Below are 24,251 nucleotides of genomic sequence, written 5' to 3'. Positions count from 1 at the left end.
ATTTCTCTCTCTTAGTTTGTTTTGTTTTGTTTTGTTTTTTAGAGACGCCGTCTTGCTCTGTTGCCCAGGCAGGAGTACAGTGGTGCAATCTTGGCTAACTGCACCCTCTGCCTCCCAGGTTCAAGCAATCTCCTGCCTCAGCCTCCTGAGTAGCTGGGATGTGATCTGCCACCACATCCAGCTAATTTTGTGTTTTTAGTAGAAACGAGGTTTCACCATGTTGGCCAGGCTGGTCTCAAACTCCTGACCTCAGGTGATCCGCCTGCCTCGGCCTCCCAGAGTACTGGCATTACAGGCATGAGCCACTGTGCACACGCACACACAGGCTCACCCTCTCTTACTTTTAAAGGTTATAACAATGAAACAATTACAAAACGTTCTGTGACATAAAGATTCAATTTAGCAGCTTTTTCTGAAACAAACTATTTCAGAATAATCCTGTGGCTGAAGGAAAGAAAACTATATAGTGCATTGGCTTGATTGCTGTGCAGAATCAGTAAGATACTGAGAAAATAAATCCTGACCCCAAAATTACTGAGTCAAGACTGAAGGTAAAACAGAGAACCAAGGAGATGATCCTGGAATCTGGGGATGTGTTTCTCCTAAAGGTATTTGGAAATTTCAGAGGGGACAGTCTAGAGGCTATGAAGCTAGGCTGGCAGGGTCAAAATTGGAAACCAGGTCCCACAAAAAGTAAAAGCACTGATAAAACACTCTCTCCTTTGACTGGGACCCTAGAGGGCTATATCATAGGAGTAAAGGTGAACTGGAAGTAGGCAGACTCCCATGATCTGCAGCACAGCATCAAATCATCTCAATACCTACAGTGACACTGACTGTGTGCATGGACACACACAGACACACACACACACACACACACACACACACTCTCTCTCTCTCTCACATATACACCCAAACACACACATGCGCACACACACAGGCTCACCAGATTCAAGATAAATTCGAAAAAATAAAAGCAGAAACAATAGTAAATAGATTCACAGGAGCTCTAGACATCAAGTGTGTCTAAATTTAGACTTAATCAGACTACTAGATTTATTATGGCCAAAGACAAAAAAGATAAAACAGAGTATGCTAGCAAATAATTCGGGAGCTATAAAAAGAAGAACCAAATAGAAATTCAAGAACTGAACCATACAAAAACCAATTAAGAATTCAATGAATGAGTTTAACAGTAATATACAAAGAGCTGAAGACAGAAGTAGAGGAAACTAGCCAAAGAATAAACAGATAAAGAACTTGGAACTACCTCAGAGAAAATAAGACACACAGGAGATATTATGAAAAGATTCCACTATGTACGCTAGAAGTCCCAAAGGATGAAGGATAAAAGAATGATGGGATAGAAACAAAACTGGAGGTAATGATTTTTCCCAAATTGATGAAACCTCAAGATGTCCAAACAGTAAGACGTCCAAAAAGTATAAACAAAAATGAATACATATCTGAGCACATGATAGCAAAATTACTGAAAATTTAAGGTAAAGAGATTTTCTTAAAAATAGACAAAACAGAGAGGTGGGTGGAAATTACCTTCAAAGTGATACAGTAAGACTAACAGCTGAATACACCAAAGAAAATGCAGGCCAAACAACAATGAAATTGTATCTTCAAAACTCAGAAAATCATTAACAACCTAGAATTTTATACACAAAAAGAAGTATCCAGCTGGGCGCAGTGGCTCATGCCTGTAATCCCAGCACTTTGGGAGGCCCGGGGGCGGGATCACAAGGTCAAGAGATTCAGACTATCCTGGCCAACAGGGTGAAACCCCGTCTCTACTAAAAAGTACAAAAAATTAGCCAGGCATGGTGGTGCGTGCCAGTAGTCCCAGCTACTCGGGAGGCTCCGAGGCAGGAGAATTGCTTGAAATCGGAAAACAGAAGTTGCAGTGAGCCGGGATCGCACCACTGCACTCCGACCTGGCAATAGAGTGAGACAGTCTCAAAAATAAATAAATAGATAAAAAAGTATTCTTCAAGAAATAAAGAAAAATAAAAATCTTTTCAGAAAAAAAAATTTTTTAACTTGTCACCAGCAGAACTGCGTTAAATAAGATAATATGATGGGCAATGTTCAGGTAGAAGGAAAATGACTGACAGATGGTTAGAGATACAGAAAGAAATTACATGACTGGAATATTAAATATTTATACACTTATAATTCTCCCCATAATAATTTACAGATTCAATGTAATCTCTAACAAAAGCACCATATACTTTTGAAAAACACTGATGATTCTAAAAGGTATATATAAGTGGAAAAGGCCTAAGATAACCAAAACACTCTTTAAAAAAAAAGGTCAGAGGTCTTAGTTCAAGACTTACAAAGCTGTAATAATCAAGAGTATTACTCTGTTCTCATGCTGCTAATAAAGACATACCTGAGACTGGGTAATTTATAAAGGAAAGAGGTTTAATTGACTATCTTTCAGCATGGCTGGGGAAGTCTCAGGAAACTTATAATCATGGAAGAAGGTGATGGGGAAGCAAGGCACCTTCTGTACAAACTGGCAGGAAGGAGAAGTGCTGAGTGAAGGGGAAAGAGCCTTCATAAAATCATCAGATCTCATGAGAACTAACTCACTATCACTACAACAGTAGAGGGGGAGCTACCCCCATGATTCAATTACTACTACCTGGTCTCTCCCTCCATGATGGCAAGGTACAGATTATGGGGATTACAATTAGGATGAGATCTGGAGAGGGACACAAAAGCCTAACCATATCAACATAATTAGTCATTAGGAAAATACAAATTAAAACCATAGTTGAGGAACATATCATACCCACTAAAATGGCTAAAATTAAAAAGCCTCACAATATCAAATGTGGCAAGAATATCTAACAACTGGAACTAGTGGTAGGAATATAAAATATTACAACTTTTGGAGAAGTGTTTGACAGTTTTTAGAAAAGTTATATATATTTACCCTATGACCCAGCGACTCTACTCCCAGGTATTTAACTCAAGAGAAATAAAAAAATATGTCCACCAAAGACTTGTACATTCATAGCAGCATTATCTGTAATAGCCAAAAATAGAAACAACAAAAATATTTATCAACAGGAAATAGATAAGAAAGTATGGCATATTCATACAATTAAATACTATTCGGCAATGAACAGGAACCATCTATAAATACATACACAATATGATTGAATATCAAAAACATTATTTTAAGCAAAAGAAGATAAAACAAAAAACACTAGGTGAACAGGAAAAACTAATCTATGGTGATGTAAGTTATAAAGTGTTTGCTTTTGAAAGGCAAAAGAAGAAAAATGACTGGATGGGTTACAAGGGAACTTTTTTGGAGAGATGGAAATGTTCTCCATCTTGTAATTCTGCCCTAACCAAATTTTAAAGACACCACTTATACCAATCCAACAAAAGATGTTCAACTTCTACTGATAAAAGTATAAAACATGATTAAAGGAATGAAAAAGGGGTAAATAAATGGAGCCATGTGCTGTATTTATAGATTAAAAGGCTCAATACTATAAAGATATAAATTCTCCCCAAATTAATTTATAGAGTCAATAAAATCCCAATAAAAATCTCAAGTTTTTATATAGAAACTGACCAGCTGATTCTAAAATTTATATGGAAATTTTAAGGACCAAGAATAGATAAGGCAATAAGAACACCAGAGTTTAAGGATTTTTACAACAAGGTCAAAGGAATGATTACAAAGTTGCAATAACTAAGACAGAACAATACAAAGACAGACAAATGGCCAATGGAATAAAGCAGGAATTCCACAAGTATAGACACTTAACTGATGATAAAGGGGTAAATGGAGAGCAGTGGGAAAGGCAACCGGTGTTGTGTCAAGGAGACAGCTGTATGGACAAAAATTGAATCTTAACCCCAACTTCACACCATATACAAAACCAATTTTAGACAGACCATTAATTAAATAGACAATATAAAACTTCTGAAAGAATAGTTTCATGACCTTGCAGTAAGGAAAGACTTCTAAACAGGACACACAAAAGCACTAGCCATAAATGAAAAAATTAGTAAATATTAAAAATAAGAAGTCTAGCCATCAAAAGATACCATTAATGAATGAAAATGGAGATGGCAGTGGTGGCTCACACCTGTAATCTCAGCACTTTGGAAGGCCGAGGTGAGCGGGTTGCTTGAGCTCAGGAGTTTGAGACCAGCCTGGGCAACATGGCAAAATCCTGTCTCTACTAAATATATATATATACACACACACACACACACACACACACACACACACGCACACACGCACACACAAAATTAGCTGGGCGTGGTGGCACATGCCTGTAATCCCAGCTACTCAGGTGGCTGAGGCAGGAGACTCACTTGAACCTGGGAGACAGAGGTTATAGTGAGCCAAAATTGTGCCACTGCACTCTGGAAGAATAAGACCCTGTCTTGAAAACAAAAACAAAAACAAAAACAAAAAAAACAGAGAATAAAAATATACTTTACATTATGAGGGAAGAGACTTGCAACACAACTAAAAATGAAAAGCCAAGCCACATTGTGAGGGCAGATATTAACATCCAACCAGCGAAGGCCTCATATCCAGAATATATAAAGAATTCCTACAAACAAGTAAGAAAAAAAGACAACCTAATAATGAAGGCACTCAAAACCCACCTTCACAAGAAAAGCCTATTTAAAGACCAATAAATACATTAAAAAGTGCAAAACCTCTTTAGTCACCCAGGAAATGCAAATTAAAACAGTAATGTTACAACTACTTTTGCATCAACCTAACACTACTACTATTCATCCCCATTTAGAACGGCTAAAATTTAAAAGACTGATAATGCCAAGTGCTGGTGAAGACATGATGCAATAATTATCCTCATATACTGCTAGTGGAAGTGTTTTCCACATTGGAAAACTATTTGGTACAATATAATATCAAATATGCTCATATTCTATGACTCAGCAATTCTACTCAGTAAACATTATCTTACACATCCACACTAAAAGGCACAAGTTTAGAGCAGCATTATTCATAATAAATAAGAAACAACCCAAATGTTTATCAACAAATGTACAAATAAATAAGATGTGGTATTTTCAAATAACTGAATCCTGCACAGCAAAGAAAATGAGTAAAATACATCTACTGCAACAACAGGGATGGATCTCACAAGAACAAAACTAGAAAAAAAAAATAATTATATATATATATATATAATGAGGCCATTTATAGAAAGATTAAAAATATGCAAAACAAAATCACAATGTCAGTAGTAAAAATCAAAAAGAAATCAAAGCTGATTACCATAAAAATCAGGATAATGGCTACCTTCAGAGAAGCAATGATGGGGGACGTAGGCGCTTCTAAAGGGGCAGCAATATTTAAATCTTAATCGTAATAATAATTACATAGCTGTTCCCTTTTTAGTCAATCAAATAGGCAGTACATTTTGGTTTTGCTTACTCTTTTATATATGTTATGCTTCACAATTTGAAACAAATTTTTTAAGATAAAATTCTTTAAAGCTTTAATTTAGCACTATAATAAGTACTTTTATCAGGTTGTTCTTATATTCACTAAAACTACTTAAAATTGGAGGATGGGCACGGTGGCTCAAGGCTGTAATCGCAGCATTTTGGGAGGCTGAGGCAGGCAGATCACCTGAAATCAGCAGTTCCAGACCAGCCTGACCAACATGGCAAAACCCCGTCTCTATTAAAAATACAAAAATTAGCCAGGGGTTGTGGTGGATGCCTGAAACCCCAGCTACTCGGGAGGCAGAGGCAGGAGAACTGCTTGAACCTGGGAGGCGGAGGGTGCAAAGAGCCAAGATTGCGCCACTGCACTCCAGGCTTGGTGACAGAGTGAGACTCCATCTCAAAAAAATAAAAATAAAAGTTGGAGAGAAAATTTTAATTGGTAAAACCTGACTGACAGCATTCAACTAATAAGTAGCAGAGTGAAACTAGCAGCACTTTTACTACTTAACAGTAACTCTAACTCAATTCAATCTAATACAGTACAATGAGACAAAAATACCTCTTAAACCACTTAAATAAGTACCTGCTTAGGTAAAGTTAGGTTGTGGGTACTCTCACTATAACCAATGGCAGTGAAGAGTTTATCTTTTTCCTCTGGAGTCATAAGGTCATCAATAGCTATGAAGAAAAAACATTTTAAAAAAATTAATTGCATTCATTTGACAGATATAACTAAAAAGACTAACCAAACTAACAAGCATCCTAAAATCAACAGACATAACTGCTAAAGCAAAATTAGCCAGGTAATTTCCTCTAATATGCTACAATTTTGACTAAACATATTCTATTTGCTTGCTAAGGTCAAGAAAAGGAAAAGAGACCTATGTAAAAGGTAACAAAAAATGCTAAATGTTGAGACCTCTAAACTTAAACATTTTAAATTTAACGTAAATATTTCACAAACAAAAAAAAAAAATCAAAGTTTTATTTTAGTCTAAGTTTTATTTTAGATAGACATGGAAACATTCCAGCCTAATGTATTTGCTCATATATTTACCATACTGAATTAATTTATTTCAAATGTATTTCAAAATAAAATTCAACTAACAGGGAAGACATAATTTACATAGTTTTGTTTTTTTTGTTACTTAACACTGTACAATAAATTTGACTTGGAACTTACTTTCAGGGATCAATGACTCTTCGTCCTTTTTCTTAGACTCTTTCTTACCCCAAAACCCACTAAACCAGCCTCCACGTTTCTCGCCTGTGTCAGCAGACTTTTTCCTTAATTTTTGCCCAGACCGAATCACCTAAAAAAAAAAAATTAAAAAATTTACTTGAAGAATGTTGCCCTCTTCATTTTCAGGTGTAGCCTGGAAAAAACAATGGTTCACTTTTTTTTTTTTTTTTTTTTAAACACTACGTAAGACTGAACCAGTCAAGAAAGCCAGTATTGGCTTAAATTATGCTCACAACATAATTTGGTTAAATGTACTTCCCCTATCAGTTTATTAATACTTCTCACAACAACTGACAGCATTTTGATGAGGCTGCATTTTATGAGCAATATAATTAACGTTCCAAGTAGAATGTTTCTAAGCAATGTGACTTCCAAGTTTTCAAGTTAAGGAGACACTAGACAGCCATGTTTATAAAACAAAAAGTTCCTTGAAAGGGACACACCCAAAGAAGTATTAATTTAAAACAATTATATTTCAGAATTCATATACATCGCTGGCTTGCTAACTAGGCAGAAAGAGGGATATAAATTAAAATAGTCCTTGAATCTCATTTCACCCTCTTTTCACAACAAATCTATCAGAAAGAAAGAAAAAAAAGAAGAAAGTGAAGAAAGAAAAAAAAGGAAGGAAGGAAAGGAGAAAAGAAGAGAGGGAGAGAAGGAACAAGGAAAGGAAGGAAGAAGAAACAAAGGAAAGAAAAAGTAAAAGAAATAGGAGATAAAAACCATAAGTAAGCAGGTATATAAGCATGGGAGAAAAACTGCGTAGCCAAAATGATAGCAGTAGTATTCTAAGTTGTTAGGAGTATAGATGTCTTTTAATTTCTTCCTGGAGTTTTTCAGTTTTCATCATAAAATTTTTTAAGTGGCCAGGCACAGTGGCTGACACCTGTAATCCCAGCACTATGGGAGGCCAAGGCAGGTGGATCACCTGAGGTCAGGAGTTCAAGACCAGCCTCGCCAACATGGCGAAAACCCGTCTCTACTAAAAATACAAAAAAAATTACCGAGCGTCTATGATCCCAACTACTCAGGAGGCTGAGATAGGAGAATCACTTGAACCCAGGTGCCACTGCACCCCAGCCTGAGAGGCAGAGTGAGGCTCCATCTCAAAAAAATGGTAACAAAATAAAGTTTTCTTTTCCCTTTATGTTAGTTTTTTCAGTACTCCAGTTTCTTTTCTCCTGAGAGTAAATTCAGCAATAACTCACCTCATGAAACTTCAGTATCTTGATCCTAGGTTTAAAGGAAGGTATTAACATGTTTAAAACACAAAATGAGCTAATAAAAATGATTACCTCAACTTGTGCTTGTTGCCTTGCTAAAATTATGTTAAAAACATCTAGAGTTTTCTCCAAGTCCTGTAAAAAACAGAGACACTTGTAAACAGGAAACATAATCACTAGATAAAAGAAATTCTTCTTTTATGATTTCTAGGCATATCTAGTCCATTATCAGTACTTGTGATCTAAAGAAAGTATTAGTATAAATCTGAATGTATAGACTTTCAATTTTTTTAATTTTGTACAGTAAGAGTTTTCCAAGAAAATAAATCCTCATTAAATACAGTACAAAAATAATTTTTCTGTGAGACCATTATAATTGATAGTCATAAATGCACATGAAAACAAGAATATTTAGAAAGGGGATTTGTTTTACATATTATCCTTAAGGCTCTTACCTCTTACTCTCCCCTATTCTTTTTATTATACTAAGAGTACCATTACAAAACACTTAATATTTAAGAAGGTAAAATTCTGCAAATCAACAAGCTGGCTAAAGCAGAATCTGATTGAAGGCATTTATATAAAAATAGGTAGGAGAATCTAACATTAACCAGGTGACCTGTGTTACAGATGCTTTATGTGTTGTCTCATGCAATTCTCCCAACTCTGTAAGACAGATACTGTTTCATTTTATATATGAGAACATGAGACCTGAGAGTTTGTGAAACTTGTGTCCATAATCAGAAGGACACTCAGTAAATATCCAAGTCAGTATTTGAACCCAAATCTATCTGATTCTAATATCTATACTTTTTCTAACATTTCAAACTGGGGATTGTAATATATTTCAGAAAAACAGGAATTCAACTCATTTTTCACCTTATGAATCACTGGTACAAACAGTTCTATAACTGAAATCAGATGACATTAAGGAAATTATATATCCAGTGCGTTTCTACCTTTTAAAAGGGCTAGATAAGACATCCTCTCTCCCGAGAAGTAAAAGCTGTTTTATATAAATAATATTTTGAAGTATTTTAAAAAGCCACTACCATTTAAATACAGGATTTTTACTAACAAAACAAGATATAGCTATCTAATAAATGCATATTTAAACAGCTATGATACTGACTCTCTAAACATTATTATGAAAACCAAACACCTTTCCCAAATCGCTTACAGTAACCTTATTTCATCTGATATTAGCATGGGGAAAAAGTTTTTTTAAAGAAGAAAAACCGGAAAAAAATATTCTACATTTTCCCATATGATTCTCTCTCAAAAAGAGGTGAATAATTTTCCTCCTAAAATTATTTTTTGATTCAAATTACATAGAGAAGAATATTAAAGGATGATTACACAAATAACAGCTCTCACTAATACATGCAAGATATACCTGAATTTCTTTTTGTATTTCTTCTGAGACTTTAGACTGTATTAACTTGTTTTTGTAGGCAATTTTATAACTCTTGAGTAACTGCCTGTGCTTTTTTATGTTACTCCATGACCACATCTGTGTATACCTTCTTATATGAACTTCAAGAACAGAATTAATTGCATATTTCCACCTGAAAATCAAATTTTTAATGTAAATTTGAGTATAAAGATTTCAGAGAAAGCAGGAAAAGAGTCTTGACGTTTTAGATATTAAATTATAAAATTTTTTGTTCTTCTTAACTGTCTTCCTTTAAGAGCTCGGCAATTCCCAGTGCAACTGTCTGACTTAAACAGATTTAGATATAAGAAAACTCGTAAGGAAGAGGTTTTGCCAAAGCAAAATCCCAAAGGCACAAAATTACATGTGGAAAATAGTATTCCGGTAAGGTTATAACATTGAGTTTACATGGGTGACTGATAAGCAATAAAACTTTTATAAAAATGTTGAATTTCTTGAACGTTAAGAATTTGGGAACCAGCTGGGCATGGTGGCTCACACCTGTAATCCCAACACTTTGGGAGGCCAAGACAGGCAGATCACAAGTTCAAGAGATCAAGACCATCCCAGCAAACATGGTGAAACCCCGTCTCTACTAAAAATACAAAAATTGGCTGGGTGTGGCGGCACGCGCCTATAGTCCCAGTAACTCAGGAGGCTGAGGCAGGAGAATCACTTGAATCCAGGAGGTGGAGGCTGCAGTGAGCCAAGAACGTGCCACTGCACTCTAGCCTGGCAACAGAGTAAGACCCTGTAAAAAAAAAAAAAAAAAAAAAAAAAAAAAGAAAAGGAAAAAAAAGAATTTCAGAACCTAGGAGCAGAAATACAAGTGGATATTCATATGAAAAAAAGTAACATGGACATATAAAAGAATTAAAAGCTGTTTTCCTGTTTTTATAAGTAATCAATGTATTTACTATTTGTCTTTTAATATTCTTGTCTCTTTTAAAAAGTGGCTGAATTACATGGCTTTTAAGGGTCTCTTAACTCTTGAGAGTACCTAATTACATGATTATATGCTTCTTACAAAATAAAAAAAAGAAATTCTAACTCACCATAGTCGACAATTGGTATGAAGTGGTAAACAAGGCTTGTATTTCCTATAAGGTGCATTCCTAACCATATAATCCACTGACTCCAAAAGGTCGATCATACTTAAGTACTGTTAAAACAAAACAAAATTTATTTATTACATTGTACATATAAATAAAGACTAAATTTCATTCTATTTTTTAGTCTAGTGAGACTCCCAATTCCCAGAACAACGTGGCCTGGTAACCCAAAAATATACTGTTTTTAATCAAACTTAAGATGCTATCAACTACAAGTATACTGTATTTCATCAAATGTAAGACACTATCAATTTTAAGTTGTAATATAATTTTAGGTTCTACTACAAAAGAAAACTGCTGTTAAACTGTCTTATCACCTATATATCCTATTTCCAGATATGTTAAAATGTAAACTAAATGAACAACTTAGAAACAATGAAATATGGTATCTGTAAAGTACGACATAAAATATGTCTGTTTCTAAGACTATATATTTTTCCTCTGGACCATCGTTTCAGCAGTAACTATCTACGAGCTGATTTTGAAATTTCTGCAAAAAATTACTGCATAACTAAAGCAAGATAAAGCTATGTAAGCAGCCATCTTACCACCAACACAGCAATTCTGCATAGATCTGACAAACAGCTCAAATGGAGGGAAACATACACCCAGAAGTAACATGAAAGCAGAGAAGATAAAGAAAAGGGCAAGTCTAGCTTCCTCCTCTCTAATTTTTCATAATGCAGTTGTAACTCAGGGTTACCTACCATGCAGCTGTTGATCACTTGAAATGTGTCTAGTCTAAACTTAAATGTATTGTAAGTATAAAAGATTTCAAACATTTGGGGAGAAAAAGATGTGAACTATCTCATTACAACCTTTTACATTTATTACATGTTGATATGATTAATAGTTTGGAAATGTTAAGTTTAACGAAGTGTATTATTAAAGTTAATTTCACCTTTTTCTTTTCACATTGTTAACAGATCTACTAGAAAATCTAAAATTACAACTTGCATTACATCTTGATTGAACAGGACTGTACAAAAAAGCTAAATTAGCTAAATCTCCTGTCTTCCTTTCATTTGCAGTTCACCATGCCTGTCACCCCAACTCTCTGGGCATATAACCATGCTTGGGAAACAAATGAAGGAAAAAGCTGCCAACATAGCTGTTCTAAAAATTAAAGAAACAGTATTTAATAACAGTGTCTTCCACTAAAAACTGAGGAGGGAAAAATACATTAAAATCTTCCATCAACAATTGTGAGTCAAATGGAAATAATGTCGTTCCCTACAGTTTGATATGATTCTCCACAATTTAGGAAAAGATGAAAAAACGTGAAGAAAACTATTTCTTAAATTTGAAGTTCATATTCCTTCAAACAATTTTTTAAACAGTGAAATATTAACATAACGAACCCCCCAAATCCACCAAACCACTAGAGAAGTAATAATCACCAATAAAAGCAGTCAAGATTTGAGGCTAATCAAAGCTGCAAGTATCCAAATGCATCATACCTGAGGTTTGGTAAGTTCAATGGCAATATTTTGTACTTCTATGTTCCAATCCAGTTTGGGCGTTTTGAGCTCTGATTCTGCATAAGGATTCATGTAGAGTTTTGCAGAGGCCGATACTGGCTGGAAAACTTATATCACACAGGAAGACATAAGATATGCTTATATGCTTTTACATATAAACAAGTATAAATAATTATGACAGCACTGTCATACTAGAAGTAAAGAAAAATGATCAAAAATATGTGTAACAAAATCACTACCAAAAAATATTTCAGCAGTTTAAGCTTCTACTTATCTGCCTAATAATAAGCTCAATGGTTAAAGCGAAATCTCCAAGGAGCAAATTGGAGACCTATGCTTCTAGGTAAGAAATGTATAAATCAGACAACCAACTCTTGGTTATTCACAGTCTGCATGAAATTAGGCTTCTCTTCCTTGCTGCAAGACCTTTAATGATTTTATTATTCACTGAAAATACTAACAGAAAAAGGGAAATAAGATGTGGTAACTTTGTCTTATTTAATCACTAACAGAATTTAATAACAAAATCATGAGTAAAATTCATTCCAAAAAAGGCAACTGCTCACCTCTTTATGATTTTCAAGATGATCATTACATACATAACCTTAGAATCAACTAAAGAAAATAATCTTTGGGTTGAGAAGTAATATAAAAAGGTGTATTAGGGAAGATAATAGGGGAATGCAAGGTGATAAATGATAAATTTTAACTATGAATAGTATCAAAACTATAAAAACTGTAGTATCTTATGGTAATTACAATTTGTATAAGATTGTACAAAATTTTCAACTGCTTTAAATGGTAGTTATAAATGGAAAATGCCTAAGAATAAAATTGTAGATTTTTCTTAACTATTTCTTATGTCAGTGAACCTAAATGCTTTTGCAAACAAGCAGCACTTGAAAGTTTTGTCATCATAAAATACAGGGATCTATATAACATAAGTGCCAACTATTATCCAGAGACAATTAGTTACAAAAGAACATGAAGAAAACAGTGAACCAGAGTAACACGGAACAACATGAGTATGAAAGCCGAGAACAGTCATAAAGACGAAATAAACCAATAGCTTCATTATAACAAAACTGAAATAAAGAAAACAGATGAAAAAATTAATAAATAAGAAGGAAGCTCTCTTAGAAATCTAATTATAAAATAAAGGTGAGGCTGCCCAGAAACAGAAAAGCTCACACACAAAAAAAAACTCTCTGGAGTGGCTGGTTTATGTTAACACTGCAATAGTAACATGGTAAGCATGACCTGAATACCAGGATCTCAGAGATAAAGTTATTTTTTTGAAAAAAGAAGGAAAACCTAAATCCTAAAACAAAGAATACAATAGCAATCTAAGAAGAATACATGGAATTCAAAGAAGGTTGGCTGTAAGGAATGAACTACAGCCACATTGCCCTTCTCTCTCTTACTCTCCAGTGGTGTGTGTGTTATCTATTTCTAAATAGTTATAACACAAACATGCTGTATCATAATACTAAGGTATAAAATTAATAAACTTTATTTGACAAAGTAACTTTACCACACAGGTATGTTAAAATAATGTATTTAATTCTATGTTTCTTCCTATAACGTGAAATAAACTATTACTTACTGTATTGATAATTTGGAGGTATATTTCCACTTGTAAGAATTTCATTTTTCAGCTGATCCTAAACAAAAAATATGAATGAGAATAAAAAAGAAAATGCACAGATATTCAGCCACACACACACACACACACACACACACACACACACACACACAAAACTTGGTTCTTACATTGGTATCTTTGTTTCTCTATTTGTTACTGGTGGTAAAAAAAAAAAAAAAAACAACAACACTGAGCATTATTTACAAGTATAAAGATATAGAAGCAGACAATTTTAAGAATTCTGTATGTTTACAAACAATCATGTAGTATGTCCCCTCTGACTCTGAAAAAATATATAAAAAGTATATAAATGTATATCCATACATTAGGATTTCAGACACAGTCTAGCCAAAAGCAAATTAGGTGGTACAGTATCTTTCTGAGAATTAAGAGATGGAACACTAAAATTTAGCCAGGTCTAAAAATCCAACTGTTCTTCCTTTATCCATTAGTAAACATGGCTAAGACTGGCTTAGCACACTGAAGTTTTGAATTAATCTTCTATTATTCAGAAAACATCACCACAAATGTTTAAAACATTTGTCAAAGATATATGCTTTATATCTGAAAGTATCATCATCTTTATAATACTCTTAATCATTCTAATATGAAATATCAGAATGTAACCAGAATACCAACAAAATGAGAACTTAAAAAAATAAAAAATACAGTCTTAATTTAATACTATGGGCTCTCATGTCATTGCCCAGTGAATCATTTTACAAAAATCTTAAAAAACAAAAGTGCTTTTCTGAAGACACAAAGGTTTGAAAGGACGTTTTTCAAATTTCTGATTTAATGAAATACAAGTTAAACGAATAGCTGATATCCTTTCCTCATGAAGGCCCTCTTATATTAAACAAATTTAGGGAGTGGGAGTGAAGTTAGCTCTTCCAAGTATACATTAATATTACCAAAATCTGTTCCCTTGATCTCTGGTAAGACATGCTGCAGTTTACATTCCAGTAGGCGCTAAGACTATCAAGTCGTATAAGCTGTAAGAGAAAAATGAAAGAGATCAACCACACTGAAATTATGAATCAATATTAAAAGATTATTCTCATATTCACCACTCCAAAATTACCCAAATGCCATTTTGAATTTTTAAAAGAAAGAAAATAATACAAAAATGAGGGGAAAATATATCCATGCTATTCAGACTTCATTAAGTCTAGCATTTGCTAAATCGTGCTTCGAAGAATACTATTTCCAAGGAACTCATTCAATTACCAAATATTTATTGAGAATTTAGTATTTAACAGACCCTGTAAGTATTTTGCTGAAAAAAAAGACATGATCCCTCCAGCAGATACGAATGGCTGTTTGCTGAAAACAGGTGGTAGGAGAGGAGTCTATGATCAATACAGTGGAAAAACTATGTACTAAATATCCCTCCTGGGGATTCACAATGTTTGTTAACATATTTAAAGTATTGTGAAGCTCTGTAGTTTAAAATAAAAAGAAACATATCTGTTTAATTATGTATAGCTTAGTACTTCATTCAATATTCTTACCTGATCAGAGAATATTTTTTCTGTAACATCTAAAAATATCTCAATATCTAATGTTCATAAAGTACCATTTGGGAAATATTAACTGTATCCAATATCTTCATTTGGTAGACAAAGAACCTATATCTCAGAATTGGTAAGTGATTACAGAAGGTCACATAGTAAGTAGCATAGCCAAAACTAGACCCCAGACTTTTAACTCACTCCAATGGCACATGATGCTCCACCAATGTTTCTTCAAGAAAATAATTTAAGTGCACCTAGAAAACTAACAAAAATTTTTATTCCAATATAATACCTTGTATATAATTTTTTCTGCTTCATTTAATATGCATGGAGTCCAGTGTTCATTTGCAGTCTAAAAGGAAAAATAATACCTGTGAAATGTGGTATAGATGTCATACAATGGTGCTTTAATACTTGTAAAATGTAACGAAATAACTTAGGAAGAAAAGACATCTAGTTAATGTTAGTTAATATTAGCTATATATTTCTTTACATATTTATAAGACAAAATCAAAGAAACAATGAAAAGAGAATTGATATGGTTCTAACTTAACTGAGTTCATTCACTCAGAAAGTAATTACTGGGCTACTATGTGTATTACTGGAAAGAATTGGGTATAAATGAAAACAGAGGGCCAGCCTATATACTACTGAATATGGTACACATTCTTTTTTAAAGAAACAAACAAATAATTGTTGTAAAATAGGAAGAAAACCAGGACAGTATGGAAATTACAGCATGACCATGTTTCTACAAGGACAGGACGTTGAGCAATGCCAAATACTAAACTTACTTAGTAGCAAGCACGTTACTGAGGAACCTGTTAAGAGCTGTTTCAGTGGAGCAGTAGAGTGAGAGTAAAATGAGTAAGGCATCGGTAAGAAAGGTAAGATGAAATCCAGATCAGATGTGGGAATATAACTTTAGATTTAAAAGTTAGATTGTAACTGCAAAGAAAAACAAACGGTGTGGATACAGAGGTAGGTCTGCTAGTGCTGCTGTTGTTATAATAGCCACTGTAATAGCTGAAGCAGGAAATAACTGAGCCAGACAATGTGCTGAATATTTTCATAAACTATCTCATTTAATCATCACAAAAACACTAAAAGGTAGATACTATGCTAGTGAATGAATGTGGTTTTGACAGAAGGAGATTAACATGGTAACCAGTACAATGTGATTTTGCAGGTCTTTGATAAAATATAATAGGAAGCATAAAAGAGGGAGTGGCAAATTCTAAGAAGGAAATGAAAAAGAATGAGAAAGAGAAGGTCATATATCACATAAGTATTAAAACTTGAGTAGAATCGCCAGCCAGCCAAAGGAAAGAGAGTAATACAGACAACTAAAGCAGAATCAAGAGTCTGAGCAAAGATACAATAGGTCAAACAACAGCAAACACTAAGGAAACTACATATTCTTACACACTAGCATATCTGTTATCAGACAATAGGAGATATATGACCATTTTGTATTTTGCGCATTGTCTGCTAGAAGCGCAAAGTTACTATGCTCCCTTATGACCAATATCATTAGATACAGTATTCTGGAACAACTCTTTCTCTATCCTTTAGAACACAGATTCAACCCTTCTTAAAGGTGTTACTGTATACTTCTTTTTGTCAAAAGTTTCTTCAAATTCATTTTGGAAACGGCAAAGGATAAACAGTATATTAAACACGAGCTTCCTTCACTTCCTTTCCTTTGTTTCTTCAGCTGTCTTTTTCTTTATTGTTTCTGCTCTGTTCTTTAATTCAATGTGTGTCTCTGCTTCTCTATGTGCCCACAACATTGTTAAGTCTTTCATATAACCATGTCCTTCTTTTCCTGTTTCTCTGGCAGTCTACTGCCCTTCCATTCTTCTTCCTCTTCTTTCCCTACTGAGGCCCTCTCATGTAAGTAGTAACAAGGCAAACTTGTCTGGTATCATTTACGGTTCACTGTCTTTAACTTTAAAAGTATCTAAGTGAACCACATCTTCTCCATAGCAAAACCTAATTCAGCTATCTGTCTTCACTTACATACCCTAAAACATGTTTCCTACCACTTAGCTGCCCAAATAGAAAAAAAATGTACAGCCTATAAATATAATAGTAAAATATACTGATAGTGAAAAAAATAGAAAAAAATCCAGCCTATATATTTTATATATATGTATATAGATGTCCAGCCTATATATATATTTAAGGGTAGAGAGTTGCGTGTGTATATATATGTGTGTGTACAATATATATACACAAATGTCTACCCTTAAAGACCATTAAAAGAAAAACTTATTATAAAATAATCAAAAACAATTAATTTACATATAGCCCAGAGATGCAAATGCACATACATGTACACACACATAAACATATATATATATATATCTATAAACTACTTAGAAATTCCATCTACCTATACCAAAGATGAGTACATTACTCTACAGAAATTCACCTTCCCCTACTTTCCCATGTTTAAGATACAGCTTATTTTCTTTCAAATTATTCGATAATGATATTTTGACACCTGTTATATGGAAAGACAATTAAAAATAATTTTAAAATGTAATAATGGCATCACTAAAAATGGTAAACTCCTGGAAAAGTTGTAGCATGATAATACATTTAAAAAATCATAGTTCTTTACAGTACAGTTGATTTTAGACAATTTACCCTGTGACTTCAGAATAATACTTTACAGGTTCCACAGAAGTTTTAAATAAAGCAAACTTACCAACAGACTAAGCTCTCCCAGTGTGACACCAAATGAAAGAGGCCGCTTTGGATCAGTGACCTACCAAAAAAGAAACGATAAGAGTAAAAAATACTGATGGTGAGGGCGAATCCATGTCCTTTACAATAGGCAGCAAAGGGAAATGTGTTTTCAAGTTAAGTCATACAGCTGAATTGGATTTGTGTTCAAGTTTTTGCTCTATTTCTGATCTTCAATATCTAAGTTGCAATCCACAGTGCTTAAACTATACCACAATGTGCACAGTATCACTGTTTTAGACATCTTAAAGAAAAGTCTTATAGAATTGCTCGGTCACGGCAGAAACTAAGGAAATTAGGGAGAAGGGAAAAAGATAATGTTCTAAATCATCCAACTGGGATTCCAGAGTTTAGTCACACACACTTTTCTCAAATGGAAAAAAAATCCATGTGGTACAGTTGAGAAGTATGAATAGCTTTATAAGTCATTTTTAATTAACATCAGATATATGATGATTTGTGGCAAAGTATTTTCCTTCATTCCCACAGTCATCTTTTTATACTTAGAGATAACTAGCTCAAAATAACTTGCAGCTCATTCTGAAGAAACTGTCATTAGTTTTATGAAAGACAACCCTCAGTTGTTAACGTACTACCTATAAACCATAGTTATTATCCAGTGAGCATCTTTATGATAAATTATTGTATTTTCTCTAAACCCATTTCTTTACTATTATTATTATACTTTAAGTTCTGCGGTACATGTGCAGAACGTGCAGGTTACATAAGTATACACATAACATGGTGGTTTGCTGCACTCCATCAACCTACCATCTACATTAGGTATTTCTCCTAATGCTATCCCTCCCCTAGCCCTCTACCCACTTCTATCCCTCCCCTAGCCCCCTACCCAACTACAGGCCCCAGTATGTGATATTCCCCTCCCTGTGTCCATGTGTTCTCATTGTTCAACTCCCGCTTATGAGTGAGAATATGTAATGTTTGGTTTTCTGTTCTTATGTTACTTTGCTGAGAATTATGGTTTCCAGCTTCATCCATGTCCCTGCAAAGGACATGAACTCATCCTTTTTTATGGCTGTATCATATTCCATCGCGTATATGTGCCATATTTTCTTTATCCAGTCTATCTTTGATACACCCATTTCTTAATAAATAGTTTTGTAAATGAAAGAATTTCCTCCTTTTTAAAGGCTGAATAGTATTCCATTGTGTATATATACATTTTATTTATCCATTCATCCATTGATGGGCAATCTTCTCTAGAGTGAATAGTGCTGAAATGAACAAGGGAATGCAGCCTTTTCACTGAAATACTGATTTCAATTCCTTTGGATACATAGGAATTGAAATCAGTATCCTCTTATCCTCGGGAGATATGTTCCAGGCTCCCTAGTGGATGTCTCCAACCACAAATAGTACCAAATCCCTAAATATGCTATGCTTTTTCATATATATAAACCTATGATAACGTTTAATATTACAAACTAGAAATGGGACTGCTAGATCATATAGTAATTCGATTTTTAGTTTTCTGAGGAAACTCCACACTGTCTTCCAAAATGGCTGAAGTAATTTACATTCCCACCGACAGTGTATCCAGGTTCGCTTTTCTTCACATAGGATTTTAATGATAATTCTTCTACTTTCATAATGTGTTGAGTACACTTTATTTTCATAAGTTTATCATTAACAAGGCATTTATGAGTTAGGTTTTTTTAAGACATTTATTTGTTAACACAATTCATTTTAATGACTCCATTAAACCAAGAGATAAAGTCGGTATGACAGAGATGGTGTTTTTTGAAAATCTACAAGTGTCTCCTGCTGACTTTCAAGTTACACAGGGAACTTATCAAGGAAAGAAAAATAAAATCTAGAAATGTCAGTGTCGGTATTGCTTTAATTCAATTCAAACTTAAAGCAACTTAAAAACAAAAAGAATGCAAACTCATTTTTAGAAGCAATGAACATTTCCAAGTTCTTAGATAAATGAAAAAATTCAAGATTTCTTACATTTCAAACTTTTAAACAAAGCAATACATGTTGTTCAAAATATGTGTTGCATTTTAATTAAAATTAGCCAGTTAAACCGTTCTTAATCAGCTGATGTTACACTTCTGATTATGAGTGAGTTTGGTTTCTTTTGCGCAATTACTGTTCCACATGTGTGTGAATAGCTGTGGCTGTTCAATCCAACTCAGTGGAATGTAAAACAAATGAGACTACAGTCAGGTGACCAGAGTTTTAGTCATTTTTTGGGCAATTAACATTACCAATAGTTTTTTCATCACCTTTTAGAATTAGCTCTTTTGTCAGCAGAAAGCAAAAATTAGTTCCTTAAAGTTTTAATATGATGAGTCTCAACACGTAAAACAAAACTCAAAAAAAAAAAAAAAACAGAGGATAATTGAGGACAATCCAAAAGCCTCTTTTATCAGCTTCAGAAAGGAACACATGGTAATTTTATAGTATATTTATGTACATAAATGCTCAATAAAACTAGCCTAATACAAGAACACATGGTAGTGTACTTATAAGAAAAAAAAATCAATCTTGGATTTAAAAATTGGTACAGATAATCCATATGTAGAAAGTCAAAAATATTATAAAATGCATATTTAATTATTAACTTAAACTGAGTAAATAAAAATTACTTACATCATCTTCATATTTAATGTGAATGTCTGTGATTTTTACTTGTACATTTTTTATTACTTGAGTTGCCAATTTTTCCACAAATGTATCCTTTTTGGCTTCTTTTGGCTTATCTATTAAAAAATAGAAAAATACAAGCTCAAAAGTTGAAATTCTCACACACTTCAAAATTAATTAATGTATCAAAATTAATAACCAAAGGATAGCTAAGGCACTACTCAATGGAAATTACAGCCATAGTGTCTTTATTTATATTTTAATATGCATTTCCAACCTAAAATGTGTTTTTTTGGCATTGTTGTTCATATTTAATGCCTGTATCACCTCTTCCTAAAATGTTTTTGAAGTTATACTGTTTATCTGACATTCATTTCACCTTCCAACTGGAATCTAACACTCATTTAACATTCCAAATCAGAAATAAAGCAGTAATGTATATAAACACCACCATGGTATAAAACTACTTTACCTACCTTTTGAACGATCAAGACCTTTAAAAGGTTTCTTAAAATGTTTTTTGTGCTTTTTACGTTTACGTCCTTCTCAGTGGAAGCATTTTAGTGAGAAAAGGATAAAATTCAAGTTAGCAGACTACAGGACAGAAAAAAAAGACAACAGAATTCTTCCTGACAGCAAATTCTGGCACAACTCACCTTACCTTATTCTACACTGACCTGTTACTTCAATATAAACACAAATTCACAAATCTTCTTTAGTCTAGAATAACCTTCTACAGTAAAGAATAACCTTCTTTAATCCAGAAAATAAATCGGCAGGTGTAATTATACTAAAATTGGATAAAATCTCCATTCCCAATGCCATTTACAATATTAATGACTTTACAAAGTTACACTTTAATTTCAATATTACCAAAATATTGGAAATGTAACAATGACAGAATATAAAACTTTTAGAAGGTTTTGATAAACATGTGGTAGGAACATAGGCATGCAGATGAAATGAAAGGTAAGCTGGCAACAGATAACTTCCTCTGGATGATATACTTCACACAAAAAATTATTTAATGACTCAAGGATATAAAGAATATTCAGTGGGCATAACATCTACATTGGACTGTACACGGAATTCAATTAGCAATTCCTTTAAAACCTCATTCTCTTTTGACACTGCCTCACTGCATTTTGGCATTTACCAATACCTGTCTTACTCAACTTAGAAATCTTCATACTCAGCTTCGTACCAGGCATCACCCCCAGTCTGAACTCTTGAGGCATTCTCTGTTTTATCAACTGGTCTCTACTCTCCAGCCTCACCTCCTACTAAAGGTCCTTCTATGCTGTTATCAGGTTGATGTGTTTTAAAAAGCTAATTACAGCTTGTTAATCTCTTGCTCAAAATTATTTACAGGCTCTCTGTAACCTGCCAGACAAAATTAAAATGTGTTTACACAATAAAGAATGTCCTTTTATGATGTGACCCCTACCTCCCTGTCCTGTTCTCTCTCCTGCCATGCATCCTTGCATTGGATACTACAGAAATATTTATACTTTCCAAAACAAGCCATGCTTTCTAATGCCTAATGCCTCTACATATATCATTCCCTGAACTTGTGTTGCCTTCCCTGAAGTTCTTCACCAGGTGAACTCCTAGGCAGCTTTTAAATCTCAGGTCCAGCACTACTGCCTGTGTGAAGCCTTCTTAAACTCCTCCAAGTAGCCCCAGGGCCTGTACCTTACACAGAACTGCATAAACAGTGATTATAACGTATCTGAAATGTTTGTTCAATTGTCTTGCCATCAGGCAGAAGACTTCATTGGGTCAGAGATTATCCTAATACCTGGGCACAAAACATACAATACTTATCTGTTCAAATGGATTTAAAAAGATCCACATGCAACTAAATTAATGTTATATATATTTAAGAGAATAATTTGGCTTGAAATTTTTAATTTGTTCTTCCTTGATTTTTAAAAGCAAATTGTTCTGCCACTATAAAAATTAAAAAACAAATCCTGTACTACAAAAATAAAATCCTCAGTTTCAAGAAGAAAACATTTAATAAGTAATGTAACACAATCAGGATAGTGCTATACCAGTAATTCTTGCCACTGTAAAAGTCACCGACTCTGTTCTACTCACAAATAAAATATACATAAAAAAATAAGTTCTCAAAGAAATGCCATTTGAAAAGAAGTAAGAAAGCCAGGCTAGCCATGAGAACCATTACACTTGGTAGGACAGCTTTCAAAGACACAGACTCAGCTGCCTGGATTTAAATTCTTTTCTTACCTGACCAATTATCTTTCTGGTTTCATATCTGTTCTAGCCCCATATTCTGTCTTTCATCTCAATGGCAGATACACCATGTTTAAACCTGTATAAATAGTTTAAATCTAATTTGAGTGCTCTACAGCACTTTAGAAAAAATTTCTAATTAATCCAATAAATAATAAATTTATGATTCTCAATCACACACTAAAGCAGTTCTCAAACATTTTGGCCTCACAATCCATTTAACATTTAAAACTTGAGGACTCCAAGATGGCCGATTAGGGGCAGCTCAGGATTGCAGCTCCCAGCGAGAATGCAGAGGGTGAGTAGATGCCGCATTTCCAGACAGATTTTTATTGCCCACAGACCAGGAGATTCCCAGGCGTAGGAGCCCCATGGGTCGCCAGCACGGCTGTTGTGGCCGCAGCGGTGGGTCTCTGCACAAAATACACGGGTCCAGACGCCGTTTTAGCTGGCAATTGGAGCACCTGGGAGACAGAGTTGCCCATTCAACTGATAAAACGGGGACTGAAACAGAGAGCCAGGCCAGGAGATTCCCAGGCAAAAAAAGTGCCACCAATCTCCGAGCGGCTGTTTCAGCCAGTGCAGTGGGTCGCCACACGGGAAATCACACAGATCCTGGTGCCTTTTCAACAGGCGACTAGAACACCTGGGAGCCAGAGTCGTCCATTCAACTGATAAAAAGGCAACTGAAACAGGGAGCCAGGCCAGGAGATTCCCGGGCAGAAAAGCACCACAAATCTCCAAGTGGCTATTTCAGCTGGCACAGTGGGTCTCTGCACAAAATCTCACACAAATCCAGGCACCTTTTCAACTGGCGACTGGAACGCCCGGGAGACAGAGTCGCCCGTTCAACTGAAAAAAAGGGGACTGAAACAGGGAGCTAGGCAAGGAGATTCCCTGGCAAAAAGCGCCACAAGTCTGCAGCAGATGTTTCAGCCAGTGCAGCAGGTCTACACACAAGAAATCACACAAATCCGGGCGCCGTTTCAACTGGTGAGTGACGCCTGGGAGACAGAGTCACCCATTCAACTGAAAAAAAAAAAAAAAAGGGGGTCTGAGGCAGGGAGCCAGGTGATCAGGCTCAGCCGGTCCCACCTCCACAAAAAACAGCAATCTCAAACGCTCTGAATTGAGAGTTTCACAGCAAGCACAGCTGAACCCTGGACAGTCCAGCTCTGTGGGAGAGGGGTGTCCACCCTTACCGGGGCAGTCCACCACTACCAAGGTAGTCCGCTATTGCTGAGGCAGCCCGCCATTGCCAAGGCAGTCCGCCATTCCGAGGCAGTCTGCCATTACAGAGACCCTCTGCCATTACAGAGGTGGGCCGCCATTGCCGAGGCAGTTCTAACTATACCCCTATAAACAGGACTGCAGAGAAGTTCACATGGCAGCTGGGCAGAGCCCACAGGTGCTCAGCAAAGCCTCTGCAGGCAGACTCTGACTAGGCTGCCTCCTTGCTGGGCAGGGGAGCCCTGAAAAAAGGCAGCAGCA

At 34.8% G+C, this 24,251-nt stretch overlaps 1 protein-coding gene across 7 annotated transcripts in view; it reads right to left on the bottom strand.

The window, feature by feature from the left end:
* The window catches only part of VPS13C (vacuolar protein sorting 13 homolog C), a 197,652-nt gene that overhangs the window by 141,291 nt on the left and 32,110 nt on the right, over nucleotides 1-24,251 (bottom strand). For 4 of the 7 annotated variants that reach the window (XM_032297269.1, XM_032297273.1, XM_032297276.1 and 1 more), the window contains 12 exons: nucleotides 20,978-21,043; nucleotides 20,508-20,617; nucleotides 17,851-17,910; nucleotides 15,427-15,486; nucleotides 14,532-14,612; nucleotides 13,579-13,636; nucleotides 11,952-12,079; nucleotides 10,435-10,541; nucleotides 9,341-9,512; nucleotides 8,017-8,079; nucleotides 6,659-6,788; nucleotides 6,059-6,153 (listed from right to left, as the gene is read on the bottom strand). In XM_032297269.1, coding sequence (XP_032153160.1) covers nucleotides 6,059-6,153; nucleotides 6,659-6,788; nucleotides 8,017-8,079; nucleotides 9,341-9,512; nucleotides 10,435-10,541; nucleotides 11,952-12,079; nucleotides 13,579-13,636; nucleotides 14,532-14,612; nucleotides 15,427-15,486; nucleotides 17,851-17,910; nucleotides 20,508-20,617; nucleotides 20,978-21,043 — 1,130 coding nt within the window. The remainder of the gene's footprint in view (nucleotides 1-6,058; nucleotides 6,154-6,658; nucleotides 6,789-8,016; nucleotides 8,080-9,340; nucleotides 9,513-10,434; nucleotides 10,542-11,951; nucleotides 12,080-13,578; nucleotides 13,637-14,531; nucleotides 14,613-15,426; nucleotides 15,487-17,850; nucleotides 17,911-20,507; nucleotides 20,618-20,977; nucleotides 21,044-24,251) is intronic. The other 3 variants (XM_032297272.1, XM_032297270.1, XM_032297275.1) reach the window with 1 other exon arrangement.

This window comes from Sapajus apella, unplaced genomic scaffold (assembly GCF_009761245.1).
Source record: "Sapajus apella isolate SASKATOON/1434 unplaced genomic scaffold, GSC_monkey_1.0 scaffold37, whole genome shotgun sequence".
Taxonomy (NCBI): Eukaryota; Metazoa; Chordata; class Mammalia; order Primates; family Cebidae; genus Sapajus; species Sapajus apella.
Note: the sequence above shows the minus strand (reverse complement) of the source record. Positions and strands in the feature narration are given on the sequence as shown.